Raw genomic sequence first — 14,669 nt, 5'->3', positions numbered from 1 at the left:
CCGAGCCACAGATCCTGATTTTATCCTATTTTTTTCTAAAATTTTTATAGCTTTATATTTTACATAAGGTTGTGATCCATTTTCTAGTTAATTTCGGTATAAGATGTGAGGTTTAGGTCATAGATCCTTTCTTTTCCTATTTTGTTTCACTTATCTGTGTAGCTATCCCTCCACCCGGTAGCTGTACATTAAGTCTTAAAATCAGGTAGAGTGATTTGTCCTACTTTATTTTTTCCAGAATTGTTTTGGCCACTCTAGTTCTTTCGCTTTTCATTTCAAATGTTAGAATAATTTTGTCTATATCCACAAAAGATCATGCTGAGATTTTGATAATAATTTTAATAAACCCCTATGTCAATTTGAGAAGGATTAACACCTTCCGGTCTTTTTTTTTTTTTTTTTTTTTTTTTAGAAACTAATTTTGTTAGCCAGGCTGGAGTGCAGTGGCATAAACATGGCTCATGGCATAGCTTCAGTCTCCTGGACTCAAGCCGTCTTCTCACCTCAGCCTGTCAAGTAGCTGGGACCACAGGTGCATGCCACTACACCAAGCTAATTTTTTTTACTTTATTTTTTGTAGAGATGGGATCTTGCCATGTTGCCCAGGCTGTTCTCCAACTCAAAATCCTCCTGCTTCAGACTCCCAAAGTGCTGGCATTGTAGGCATGAGGCACCGCACCCAGCCACATCTTTGTTTTCTTTCATCAGCATTGTGTAGTCTTCAGCATACAAATGCTGTATGGGTTTTGTTAGATTTGTACCTGATTATTTCACTTTTTTGAGTCATTGTAAGTGATGTATATATATTTTGAGATGGAGTCTTGCTCTGTTGCTCAGGCTGGAGTACAATGGTGTGGTCTCCACTCACTGCAACCTCTGCCTCCAGGTTCAAGTGATTCTCCTGCCTCAGCCTCCTGGGTAGCTGGGATTATAGGCATGCACCACCACGCACAGCTAATTTTTGTGTTTTTAGTAGAGACAGTGTTTTACCATGTTGGCCAGGCTGGTCTTGAACTCCTGACCTTTTGGTCTGACCGCCTTGGCCTCCCAAAGTGCTGAGATTACAGGCCTGAGCCACCACACCTGGCTGTAAGTGATATTTTTAATTTCAGTGTCCCTAGTATATGGAAATATAATTGATTTTTATATGTTTATCCTATATCCTATGACTTTGTTGAACTGTACTTATAGGAATGTTTTTGTAGCTTCCTTGGGATTTTCTATATATAGAGAGCAATGTTACCTGCAAATAAGGGGAGGTTTTTTTTTTCCTAATCTTTATGCCTTTTTTTCCCTCTTTGCTTATTGCACTGGCTAGAATTTCCAGCACTATGAAAGCAGACTTTCTTACCTTATTTTTGATATTAGAGAGAATATATTTAGTATTCCATCAAAAAGAATAAGGTTGACCAGGTTTTTAGATATTCTTTATCAAGTTGAAGAATTTCTGCTCTATTTCTTTCTTTCTTTTTTTTTTTTTTTGAGAATTTTTATCATAAGTGGATGTTGACTTCTTTTTTTCTGAGTTCCTTTCTCAGGAATATACTGACTTTTAATTTTTTTTCTGGATAGACTGATATGATCACATGATTTTTTTCTTACTGGGAAAAAGAAAATGGTGAGTTACATTGGTTGATTTTCAAATTTTGAGCCAGCCTTGCCTCTGTGGCATAAACCTCACTTGGTCACGGTATAGAATTCTTTTTATATATTGCTTAATTATATTTGCCAATCTTTTGGGAGGAAATTTTGCATCTATATTCATGAATATTGGTCTCTAGTTTTGGTTTTCTGTACTGCCATTTTTAACCTGGTTTTATTATCGATAATAATAACTTCATAAAATGAATACTGAAGTGTTCCCTTCTCTTCTATTTTGTAGAAGAGATTGTGTAGAATTGCTGTTCATTCTTTAGATGTTTGATGGATTTCACCAATGAAATCATCTGGGCCTGGAGATTTCTCTTTTGGAATTTTTAAAATTATGAATTCAATTTCTTTAATAGTTAAAAGGGTATTCAAATGATCTATTTCATATTAAGTACATTTTGGTAGTTTGTGCTTTTTGTGGTATTGGACTACTTGTAGGTTGTCAGATTTATATGTATAGACTTGTTTGTAGTACTTCCTTATTCTTCTGATATCTGCAGGGTCTATAGTAATGATCCCTGTTTTATGTTGGTCATTTGTGTCTTCTCTCTTTAAAGAACCAACTCTTTGTTTCATTGTTTTGTGTTTTTCTTCTTCTTGTAATTATTTTGTTTTCAATTTCCTTTATTTTAGTTCTTGTTTTTTTAAAATTTATTTTTCATTTTTATTTTTACTTTTGTATGTTCTTTTTATGATTTCATTCCTTCTGCTTGTTTTGGGTTTATTTTACTTGTTTTGGGTTTTCCACCTGAGATATTAGATTTGAGACTTTTCTCATGTAAACATTTAATGCTATAAATTTCCCTCTCAACATTGCTCTAGCTGTTCTGTAAATTTTGGTATTTTTAATTTTTATTCTTTAGTCCATGCAAAATTTAGAAGTGTGTTGTTTAGTTTTTAAATATTTGGAGTTTTACTATTACCTTTCTATTGTTGATTTCTAGTTTGATTTCATTGTGGTCAGAAAACACACTATATGATTTCAATTCTTTTACATTTCTAGAAGTTTCTTTTATGGCCCTGGATATGGTCTATTTAGATATATGTTCTGTGAGCAAATGAAAAGAATGTGTATTCTGTTGTTGGGTGGTATATCTAATAAAATGTCAACTAGATTATATTGGTTGGTGGTGGTACTGAGTTCTTTTGTATTCTTTCTGATTTTTTTCTTCTGTCAATTGTTGAGAGGGGTGTTGAAGTCTCTAATTATAACTAATTTTGTTTATTTGCCTTTTCAGTACTATTAGTTTTTGCTTCACATATTTTTCAGTTCTGTTATTTGATATGTGCTCATGTAGGATTGCTATGTCTTTTTGGTGAGACAGCATGTTTATAATTATTTTATGTCTGTCTCTGGTAATTTTATTTGCCCCAAAGTCTACTTTATCTGATATTAATGTAGCCACAGCTGGTTTCCTTTGATTGTTGTTTGCATGATATATCTTTTTTTATTGTTCTAATTTCAACTTGCCTGTATTCTTCTGTTTGAAGTGAGTTGTAGACAGCATATAGCTGAGTCATGTTTTTAATCCACCTTGGCAATCTTGGTCTTTTAGTTGTATTTAGATCACTTACACTTAATTATTAATGTTAAGTCTTTAGTCTACTATTTTATGTTTTCTGTTTCTTCTGTTTTTCACTTCTTGATTTGCTTTTTACTGCCATCCTGTGGCTACCCGAACATTTTTGAGAATTTTATTTGTTTTTGAAAATGTCTCTTTGTATAGCTTTTTTAGTGGTTGCTCTAGTTTTTACATTATATGTACGTGACATCACAGTTTACTGGTGTCATCATTCATCAGTTCAGGTGAAGTGTACCATCCTGTGGATACCTGAACATTTTTGAGAATTTTATTTGTTTTTGAAAATATCTCTTTGTATAGCTTTTTTAGTGGTTGCTCTAGGTTTTACATTATATGTACGTGACATCACAATTTACTGGTGTCATCATTCATCAGTTCAGGTGAAGTGTAGATAGCTTCCCTCCTTTTATGACTCTACCATCTCTCTCTCTCTCTTTTTTTTTTTTTTTTTTTGAGATGGAGTCTCTGTCATGCAGGCTGGAGTGCAGTGGTGCGATCTCAGCTCTCTGCAACCTCTGCTTCTCAGGTTCAAGCAATTCTCTTCCTCAGCCTCCCAAGCAACTGGGATTATAGGCACCCACCACCATGCCCAGCTAAGTTTTGTATTTTTAGTAGAGTTGAGGTTTCACCATCTTGGCCAGGCTAGTCTTGAACTCCTGACCTCGTGATCCATCTGCTTTGGCCTACCAAAGTGCTGGAATTACAGGTGTGAGCCACCGTGCTCGGCCCACCATCTCCTTTTGATAATTGTCTTAAATATTTTCTTTACCTGCATACATCCAGAACCACATTAGACAATATTATATTTGTTTCAAATGTCAAACATAATTTAGCAAACTTGAGTAGGAAAGCTTATTGTATTTACCCATATCTTTGCTTACTGTTTTTGTTTTTTTCCTTTTTGATGTTCCAAGAGCCTGTCTTTTATCATTTCATTTTTATTTAGATAACTTCCTTTAGTCACTCTATGAGGTAAGTCTGCTGGTGACAAATCTTCTTAGTTTCCCATCATCTTAGAATATCTTGATTTCCTCTACATTCCTGAAGACTATTTTCACTGGGTTTAGGATTCTGGATTGACAGTTTTTTTCTTTTAGTTCTTGAACAATACTGCGTCTCTTTCATCTGGCATCCATGATTTCTGATGCTGTCAATCACATTTTCTCTCCTATAGGTAAGGCATGAAATTTTCATTGATGCTTTCAACATTTTTGTTTTTAGCTTATACTAGTTCGATTATGATATATTTTGGCATGGATTTCTTTGAGTTTATTTTGTTTGGGGTTTGCTCAGCTACTTGAACCTGTAGGCTTGTTATCCAAATCCTGCCAAATTTGGGAGCTTTTAGTCATTATTTCTTCAAGTATGTTTTTAGCCACACCCTCTCTCTCTTCTCTTTCAGGACTCTGATGACATGGATATTGGATCTTTTGTTATAGTCCAGCAGATCCCTGGAGCTCTGTTCTCTTTTCTTTTTCAGTATGTTTTCTCTGCTATTGGGTAAATTTTACTGTTCTATCTTCCAGTTAGTTCCCTGATTCTTTCCTCTGTTGTTTTCATTCTGCTGTTGAGCCCATCCACTGAGCTTTCTATTTCAGTTATTGTATTTTTCAGTTCTAATATTTCTACTTGGTTTTTTATATCATCTAATTCTTTGGTGAGGCTTTCATTTTTCATTTAAGTATGTTCATAATTGCTTATTGAAGCATTTTTATCATGGCTGCTTTAAAATCACTGCCTGTTAATTCTATCATCTCTGACATCTTGGTTTTGGCATCTGTTGATTATCTTATTTATTTTGACATCTTCCTGATTCTTGGTATGACAAGGGATTTTCAAATGAAAGTTACATATTTTTGTATTATGAGATCTGAATCTTCTGTTTTAATTTGGCTTCTCTGATACTTCTAGAAGAAGGGACAGGTGGTAGATGGGCATCATCTTGTTACTGGTGGAAGTAGAAGTGATGGTTGTCACTTGGCTTCCATTGATACCCAAGTTAGGTGGGGGAGCTCCTTGCTACTGCTATGTAGGGGTGGGGGGGCCTAGCTTCCTACATGGTCTCCACTGACACTGTGATGTATGGGAGTGGTCTTGTCGCCACTGGGCAATGGTGAAAGTGTAGAGTCTCCACTAGGCCTGCTCTGACACTGCCCCAGTAGGTAGGGAGTGGTTGTCTTGATACTGCCAGGTGGGGGTACAAATCCAGGCTCCTCATATAGTCTTCACTGACACTGCTGCAGGGAGGGCCTTGCAACTGGTGGGTGGGGATGAAAATCCTGGCTCCTTGCTTGGTCTTCTCTGGTACTACCCCAGTCGACGTGCTGGGTTACCTAGTTACATCCTTGAGGGGGTGGAAGTCTAGGTTCTTCTCTTGACCTTTGCTGGCATTGGTGAGATTGGGGCTGCTGTTTTATTCTGTGGTGTTTACCTGGAATAGAGCTATTATTGTCTAAAAGTTTTCTGTCTTTCTAGGTTGCCTAGTCCTTTTGTAAGAGCAGCTTTATTTGGTGTGGGTCTGTTGCTGAACTGGACTGCTGGCTTCTTCAGTTCCAAGTCTAGGGATTATGAGGCAAAAAGAAAGGAACGTACCACTGCATTGGTGTTTTTTGGGTCCTGAGGTCCCTAGCTGGTCTGACGTCTTCTCTCCACTTTTCAGTCTTATGCTTGCTTTATATATAATGCCCATGGTTTTTGGTCATACCTAATAAATGAAACAGGGACGACGTCTACTCTCTTATCTCAGAAGTGGCAGGCTTCTCAGTTACTTTTTAATTGCCAGATTGTTGTTCATTTTCATAATATATTTTGAATATGGCTTTCTTTTTTTGAGACTGAGTCTCATTTTGTCGCCCAGGCTGGAGTGCAGTGGTGCAATCTCAGCTCGCTGCAGCCTCTGCCTCCTGGGTTCAAGCAATTCTCCTGCCTTAGCCTCCCGAGTAGCGAGGACTACAGGCGCGTGCCACCATGCCTGGCCAATTTTTGTGTTTTTCGTAGAGATGGGGTTTCACCATATTGGCCAGGCTGGTCTCGAACTCCTAACCTAAAACAATCCTCCTGCCTTGGCCTCCCAAAGTGCTGGGATTACAGGCGTGAGCCACCGTGCTTGGCTGAATATGACTTTTATTTGCTACCTGACTGCTGGTTTAAATTGTTCACCTTTGCAAATTTTATGTTTCCTGATAGTTTGATATTTAATTTTAGCTACTTGCTATAGATACTTTTAAAATGTAATCACCCCTAAATCTTTTTTGCACACAACTGCAACTGAAAAATCTCTTAGAAGAGGGCCCAATTAGCAGATTTTTAAAAATGCTGAGGTGGGGACTGGGAGGAGGGGGAGGGATAACAGCTGGAGAAATGCCTGATGTAGGCAACGGTGGGAGTAGGATGGAGACAGCAAACCACCATGGCATGTATGTACCTATGCAACAATCCTGCAGGGTGCAGGATGTGCACATGTACCCCAGAGCCCAAATACAATTAAAAAAAGAAGATTATTTGCTTACAATGAAATTTGTAAAAATTAACTCCATGGCAAGCATAGACCATGAAAAGTCCCAAATATACATTACACTTAATTTTTCTCATTTCATTAGAAAACAAAAAACCTCTACAGAAGAGTTAGATTGGTGTGTACATATGGTTCAGGCATATGTACAGGGTTTAGTAATAATGTTTTCTCATAGAATACTAGTACTAGAAAAGTAACTGAACATACATGCAGTAGATGTGTCATCAGTGGTTATAGCAGCTCTTCTTCATTGATGCTGTTGTGTGTTAAATTATTCCCAAATGATTGCTGAAATAACTATAGGGGTTTGAGTAAATCACTTTTGTTTTCCAAAGTTCCTTGCATAAGCATTAGGAAATAAATCCTTATTACTGTTACTTTTTTTGATGCCATGAGGTGTGAGAGAATAGGGTCATGTTTGATCTTTCTGGTTACTGTGTTTAAATGACGCTTGAACTGGCTGCTTATGTTAACGTGGGTGGTAAGGGAGGCCATTGTTTAACTCATAGAAGTGATTGGGTTGGGGTATTTTAAAACTGGCACATTTTGGAAAATGTAGGATCTTGTTTCTATCCACAAATTACAATATTTTACTAAATTCAAGTACTTTTCTCCAACTAATTGTCTGAGAGATGGTCATTTTGAATGAGTGCATCTTTCAACAAAATTCTTAAATGACTTTTTTTTTTTTTTTTTTGGCAAAATCAGAAAACATTTATCTAGAGTAAAAGAGAGTAGAACAAGAATCAGGTGTTGACACTCAGCCTGTGTGTGTGTGTGTGTGTGTGTGTGTGTGGTTTTGGAAGTGATAAATTGTCAACAACTTGCTAGAGATGGAACAAATAGAAATGTTGATTAAAAATGCCTGATAAAACTTATCTGTAAAATATTTTTTTTGCCATACGTTTGTGCTGTGTTGAAGGCTAAGAAGTAATTGTAATAAACTTTTTTAGTCTTGCCTTTTAAAAACTGATTGGCATTATCTCAAACTGTAATTCACAGGGTGCTGGTATAGAAATCTACCCTGGGAGTCAGTGCACTCTGAGTGACAATGGGATCCATCACTGCAAGGAAGGGATCCTCATTAAGGTGAGCATCAGCCAAAACACCCGCTTTTCAAAGGATAGAATGGCTTCACCTACAAATTATACTTTATTAAATTGTTGGGTTCTATTTTCTGGTTTTGAAAAGCATAAACACTATACACATTTCAATAATATGTCAGTGATTGGAATCTCTTGTGAGAATGCTTTGTTACCTATAGATCTGCAGAAATGACAGAGGAAAGCTCTGTCACTAAGGACTCAGACTGCTCACAACATGGGGCTAAGCATAGCTTTATTTTTAGAGTAGTGTGAATAAAGATTTTTAAAGCAGGAAATGTTGAATATGACGGTTTCTTAAAACATTTGTTTTCAATGTCACAGGACTTCTTAGATGAACATTATGACATTCCTAAAATATCCATGGTGAATAATATAATACATAATAATGAAGGTTATGGTGTTGTCTTGGTGAAACCTACAATCTTCTCTGATCTGCAAGAAAATGCTGAAGATGGAACAGAAGGTATGCTATATTTAGTAATTTTTATTTTTTCTTTATTTCTTTTTTTACTTCTTTACCACTGACTGATAGTAATTTTTTAATATAAAAACATAATTTACTTTATTTTAGCATTAAATGCTGATTAAATCTCTGAGTCTTCCTCTCTTCCTTAAAAAAGATTATTGGGATATGCTTGGGAGTGGAGAGAGAGAGAAGCTTAACAAAGCCATAACATTATAGAATGTGAAAGAAACTTTCAAGGTCAACTAGTTCAATTGTCATTCATAATCTTGATGTTGTGTCTTCTGTGCAGTTTCCTTCTTATCATGCTTAGCTTTCAATGAGGGTGGATGTGTGATAGGAGCTATGGGTGTGTGATAGCAACCATGGGTGCGTGATGCTATGGTGGGTGTGTGACAGCAACAGTGGGTGTGTGATAGCAATAGTGGCTCCTGCTGGCATTTGTTAAGGCTGGAGGCAATGAAATGAACGTGCCAGGTTGAAAGCTGCGTATCCTGGAGGGGATGGTGGAGTTTACCTCTGTTTTTTTTTTTTTTTTTTTTTTTTTTTTATTGAGCCGGAGTTTCGCTCTTGTTACCCAGGCTAGAGTGCAATGGCGCGATCTCGGCTCACCGCAACCTCCGCCTCCTGGGTTCAGGCAATTCTCCTGCCTCAGCCTCCTTAGTAGCTGGGATTACAGGCACGTGCCACCATGCCCAGCTAATTTTTTGTATTTTTAGTAGAGACGGGGTTTCACCATGTTGACCAAGATGGTCTCGATCTCTTGACCTCGTGATCCACCCGCCTCGGCCTCCCAAAGTGCTGGGATTACAGGCTTGAGCCACCGCGCCCGGCCATTACCTCTGTTTTTATTGGTAGAAGTAAATGTCTTCCTGTCACCTGCCTTTCTTGGCAGCAAAGCAGAGCTAACTCAGTGGAAATGTGTGAACTTTAAGCTATGAGGTAGATCACTATTAAGTCTCAGTCATAGAGGAGGATTAAGCATTGACGTAGGTGAGGAAAGTTTAAAGCAGTTTATTTGTTTAATTGGCTTTTTCAGGTTGAAAGAGGAGTTTAAAAGTTAGCCTTTGTCATCCCTTCAGGATTCGCTTCAGTTATATCTCTGCAAGTTCTCTATTTCTTCACAGGCCTCACAAAAGTGAAATCAAGGTGTCAACTGGGCAGGTCTCATCTGAAAGCTCTGGGGCAGAATCTGCCTCCAAATGCATTCATGTCATTCGTTGGCAGAATTCATTCCTTTAGCTCCTGAGTCTGAGGTCTCCTTTCTTGCTGGCTGCTGGTTGCTGGCTGGGGCTGGCACTCAGCTCCTAGAGGCTGCTCTCAGGTTCTTGCCTTATAGCCCTCCATCTCAGCAACAGAGAACCTCCCTTAAGGCAAATCTCTCATGCTTTGAATTTCTCTGACTTCCTCTTTTGCAACCAGCTGGAGAAAACTGATTAGCAACCTTAATTACATTGTAAAATTACAGTGCAAAATTCTTCTGCCATTTAATAGCCAATAAAGTAATACTAGGGGGTGGTGATCATGGGGACTATCTGGAATTAGCTACTAGATTAGAACTTATTTAGAAAAGTTGCACTGTCTTACCAGTCTGTGCATCCTAGCTCCTAACACAGTGCTTAGCAGATAGTAAATATCCAGGAAAGTCTGTTGAGTAAAAGTGATTCTGGGACGAAAAGGGTAAACAGTTCAAAACTGATGATCCTGCATGAGGGTCAGGGAACCTTGGCATAGAAAGCAAGGCAGCTGTTCATTGAGATTCTTATGGCAAAGAATTTGTAAAATCCAGTTAGAGGACAGAAGAAATCCTTTGCCAAAAAAACTTGAAAGCTCTAACAGACTGTGTAGAAATACATGTTTTAGGTGGGTTAGCTTATATATTTAACTATGTTATTATGTGTTTGTTTCTCCAGAAGATAAAGCACTTAAAATTCAGACAAGTGGAGAGCCAGATGTGGCTGAAAGAGTGGATCTAGAAGAGCTGATTCAGTGTGCAAGTGGCAAAATGGAGCTTTATGCAAGAACTGACCCTTCTGAGCAAGTTGAGGGAAATTGTGAAATTGTAAATGAACTAATTGCCGCCTCCACACAAAAAGGCCAGATGAAGAAGAAAAGGTTGAGTGAACTGGGGATCACACAGGCTGATGACAACTTAATGTCACAGGAGATGTTTGTTGGGATTGTGGGCAACCAGTTCAAGTGGAATGGGAAAGGTAGTTTTGGAACATTTCTCTTCTGACCACCATAATGTAAGTAGATAGCAAAATACTCGATTTTGCACGTGCTGCCCTAAGAATCACTGCTGCCATTGTAGTTTGCTTTATGTCTGTATTTTATATTTGATTATTTGGGCCTGAGTGAAAGGTAGATTTATTTCCATTTGCAGGTGTTGCACATAAAACACTCCCTCTTTATAAGAAAGATCATAAACACATACAAAATAGAAAATATTTGGAGATTTCTTATCTGAAAGTCTTGCATTCTTAAACACATAGTTCTCTCATATTAAGGGTAATTACCCTTTTTAGTGTAATTACCCTTTAGCATTTCAAAGAGGTGGAAGAAAGGAAGGGAATGCAAGACTAGTTCATAAACATGCAATAGGTATCACATGCACAGCTTTCTTAGAGCTGTGTCTTTTCATCCCAGTTATAGTGTTTGATTTCCATGCTGTATTTGTCTTAAAATAAAAGCTTTTATGATTGGGGAGTTATCTGCCTGATCATACGTATCATTGAGACTCAATAGGGTGCATTTTTCTGTTGAGCTATGCAGTCATCAAAACAGCGATAGGTGGTTTGAGACAGAAATGAAATGTGTTATTCAGAGCTGATGTTGTACATAGAGCATTTTCACTATTGCTGATTGTGAATGATTAAAAGAAGGTACCATTCAGGCTGGGCGGTGGCTTAACTTGTAACCCCAGCACTTTGGGAGGGTGAGGCAGGAGGATCACTTGAGCCCAGGAATTCAAGACCAGCCTGGGCAACATAGCGAGACCCCATCTCTACTAAAAATAAATTAAAAAAAAAATTAGCCAGGTGTGGTGGTGCAGGCATGTAGTTCCAGCTACTCAGGAGGTTGAGACTGCAGTGAGCTGTGATTGCACCACCACATTCCAGTCTGGATGACAGAGCAAGACCCTGTCTCAAAAAAAATATTTTTCTCTTACTGTTACAGTATTCTGATTATATTTCTGACACATAAGAGATGTTTGAAATCAAGAGGTTCATAATCAATAGCTTAAAAACAAACCTATATCAGATGTGTGTTCTTGTTATCATGTTGTAAAACACAGCTTCTAAAAATATTTATATTTTAAAAACCGTATGTGATATTAATATGCCTAATGATTAAAATTATAGTGATGAAATAACAAAATCGAATCCTGTTATATCTTTTCAAACCTGCTATGGGCCATCATGTTGGTGTAGCACATGTGATCCATTGAAGAACACACAGTATGTTGGTATCTGTTTTCAAGCTAGAAAGAGTATTACATTTTCCCCATTAAGTGTGGTTATGTTTGTTTCTTAAATTTGAGTAAAAAATAATTCTTATTTTTTTGATGCTACTAAATGTAGGCTTTATGTTAGACGTATTGTTTCATCATTGAAAGGTATTTTTACTTTTTAAAAATCTTGTTGCAAAGAGGTTTAAAAAGTAATGTTCATTTTTGTATCAGCCAAATGTTGACATTAAAGTCTTCTTTTTAAAAATTTTTGCCTCTAGATGTGACACCTTAAGATAAAAGCCATTTATTCAACTTAAACAAAAAATTACCTTTTTTTTTTTTTGAGATGGAGCCTTGCTCTGTCACCCAGTCACCCAGTGCAGTGGCGCTATCTTGGCTTATTGCAACCTCCATCTCCTGAGTTCAAGCAATTCTCCTGCCTCCGCCTCCCCAGTAGCTGGGATTACAGGTGTCTGCCACCATGCTCAGCTAATTTTATTTTATCATTATTATTTTTTTAGATGGAATTTCACTCTTGTCGCCCAAGCTAGAGTGCAATGGTGCGGTCTCAGCTCACTGCAACCCCCACCTCCTGGGTTCAAGTGATTCTCCTGCCTCAGCCTCCTGAGTAGCTGGGATTACAGGTGTCTGCCACCACGCCCAGCTAATTTTATTTTATTATTATTTTTTTAGATGGAGTTTCACTCTTGTCGCCCAGGCTGGAGTGCAATGGCATGATCTCGGCTCACTGCAACCCCCATCTCCTGGGTTCAAGTGATTCTCCTGTCTCAGCCTCCTGAGTAGCTGGAATTACAGGTGTCTGCCACCACGCTCAGTTAATTTTTGTACTTTTAGTAGAGATGTGGTTTCACCATATTGGCCAGGCTGGTCTTGAACTCCTGACCTCAGCCTCCCAAAGTGCTGGGATTACCGGTGTGAACCACCGTGCGTGGCCTATTTTGTTTTTGAGATGGAGTCTTGCTTTGTCACCTATGCTGGAGTGCAGTGGCATGATCTCAGCTCATTGCAACCTCTGCCTCCTGGGTTCAAGCGATTCTCATGCCTCAGCCTCCCAAGTAGCTGGGATTACAGGCACCCACCACCATGCTAGGTTAATTTTTGTACTTTTAGTTAGAGACAGTTTCACCATGTGGTCAGGCTGCTCTTGAGCTCCTGACCTCAGGTGATCCACCTATCTTGGCCTTCCAAAGTGTTGGGATTACAGGCCTGAGCCATTGAACCAGCCATTTTTTGGTTGTATTTTTTTAGTAGAGATGGGGTTTCATCATGTTGGCCAGATTGGTCTCGAACTCCTGACCTCAAGTGATACACCCACCTCAGCCTCCCAAATCACATTGGTTTTCCAGTTGAATTTCTACTTTATCTTGGTTTAGATTTTATAGATAGGTCAGTAATGTTAATACCTTCCTTGTTCCTTTTTATAACATGAAGTTTTTCAGATTTCATTTCTATTTTAGTTTAAATCTAAGCTTATATTAATTTTTATTCACGATTCATTATAATAAGTAGGCCTACTTTGTTCTTCTTTAAGTTATATGCAGTATATTTTGCCTTAATCATGGAGCGTTAAACATTTGAAATGATATAGTATAGGGAATCTAGGGAGTGCCCTGGAGGGGTATGGATTTGTTATTTGAGATGAAAATACTGATATGGAAAAAGGATAGTCTTCTGTGTTGATTAACTGTGTATCCTGTCTTTATGGTCCACCCTTATTGTGAACTTGAATTTATAGCGGGTGGCAAAATTCTATACCTTGATTTGAATATTTTATTTTAGCTTCTTTAGAAGTGTATCTCCCTTCCTCAGTTTCTTAAAAACCGCCCAGAGATCATTTGGTCTCAAGTGTCTATACTCCACTTTTCTGGAATTAATAGAAGGATGGTGAAATAACCATTTTCTGGATTTTGATTTTTAGAGGCAGATTGAAGAAAGTTATATATAAAACACTGATGAGCTCATAAAAACTGTATCACGCATGTTTCTTTGCATTCAGTTTGCTGTTGTTTGTTATTCCTTTCTAGGAAATACATTCTATAGGCCTCTATGGAAATTAAGTTGAAATAAATTTGGATAATTGGGCTTTAATGCAAATTTTATGCATAGCATTTAATTTGATAACATTTTGTTTTATTCTATGATTAAAAAATCTATATATATGTTTTGAAGTTATATATGTTGAAGTGAACATTCTCCATTTTCCAGTTCTCACTGTTAATAGAAAAATGTATATCTTTCAAAAACAACAAAAAAGCCATAATATAATAATGCTCTGAAAGTTGCTATTGCTATTTTCCTTTAATATATTGCAGAAAATTATGTCTGTATATACAAATCTACCTCATTCTTTTGATAGTTGTATTATACTCCATTGCCAGAATTCTTTCAGTTATAAGTGACAGAAACTCAACTGAGAAAGGCTTTATGAGTGTAGTTGATTCCTGGAACTAAACATCTAAGGATGAGAGCTTGATTACATTTCTTTTATAAGGTTTCTTGACAGTATGAGTTCCCCCCCGCCCCCCTTGTCACCCTTGTCACGCCTCACTCTGTCACCCAGGCTGGAATGCAATGGTGTGATCTTGGCTCACTGCAACCGCTGCCTCCCAGGTTCAAGCGATCCTCCTGCTTCAGCCTCCTGAGTGGCTGGGACTACAGGTGCATGCCACCACACCTGGCTAATTTTTGTATTTTTCAGTAGAGATGGGGTTTTGCCATGTTGGCCAGGCTGGTCTTGAACTCCTGACCTCAGGTGATCCACCCACCTTGGCCTCCCAAAGTGCTGGGATTACAGGTGTGAGCCACCATGACCAGCCAGTATGAGTTCTTTCATGTAGTTAAAGAGAACAAGGAAGAATGAATACTTTACCACATTTCT

General features: G+C 37.9%; 1 protein-coding gene across 3 annotated transcripts in view; it reads left to right on the top strand.

The window, feature by feature from the left end:
- The window catches only part of SHCBP1 (SHC binding and spindle associated 1), a 45,060-nt gene extending 34,037 nt beyond the window's left edge, over nt 1-11,023 (top strand). For 2 of the 3 annotated variants that reach the window (XM_032271525.1, XM_032271526.1), the window contains exons 12-14: nt 7,750-7,836; nt 8,175-8,316; nt 10,230-11,023. In XM_032271525.1, the coding sequence (XP_032127416.1) occupies nt 7,750-7,836; nt 8,175-8,316; nt 10,230-10,555 (555 nt within the window). In that variant the 3' untranslated portion in view covers nt 10,556-11,023. The remainder of the gene's footprint in view (nt 1-7,749; nt 7,837-8,174; nt 8,317-10,229) is intronic. The other variant, XM_032271527.1, reaches the window with a different exon arrangement.
- Nucleotides 11,024-14,669: the final 3,646 nt, after the last annotated feature.

The sequence above is a fragment of the Sapajus apella genome, unplaced genomic scaffold (genome assembly GCF_009761245.1).
Source record: "Sapajus apella isolate SASKATOON/1434 unplaced genomic scaffold, GSC_monkey_1.0 scaffold235, whole genome shotgun sequence".
Taxonomy (NCBI): Eukaryota; Metazoa; Chordata; class Mammalia; order Primates; family Cebidae; genus Sapajus; species Sapajus apella.
This window is presented reverse-complemented; position numbering and strand designations above follow the sequence as displayed.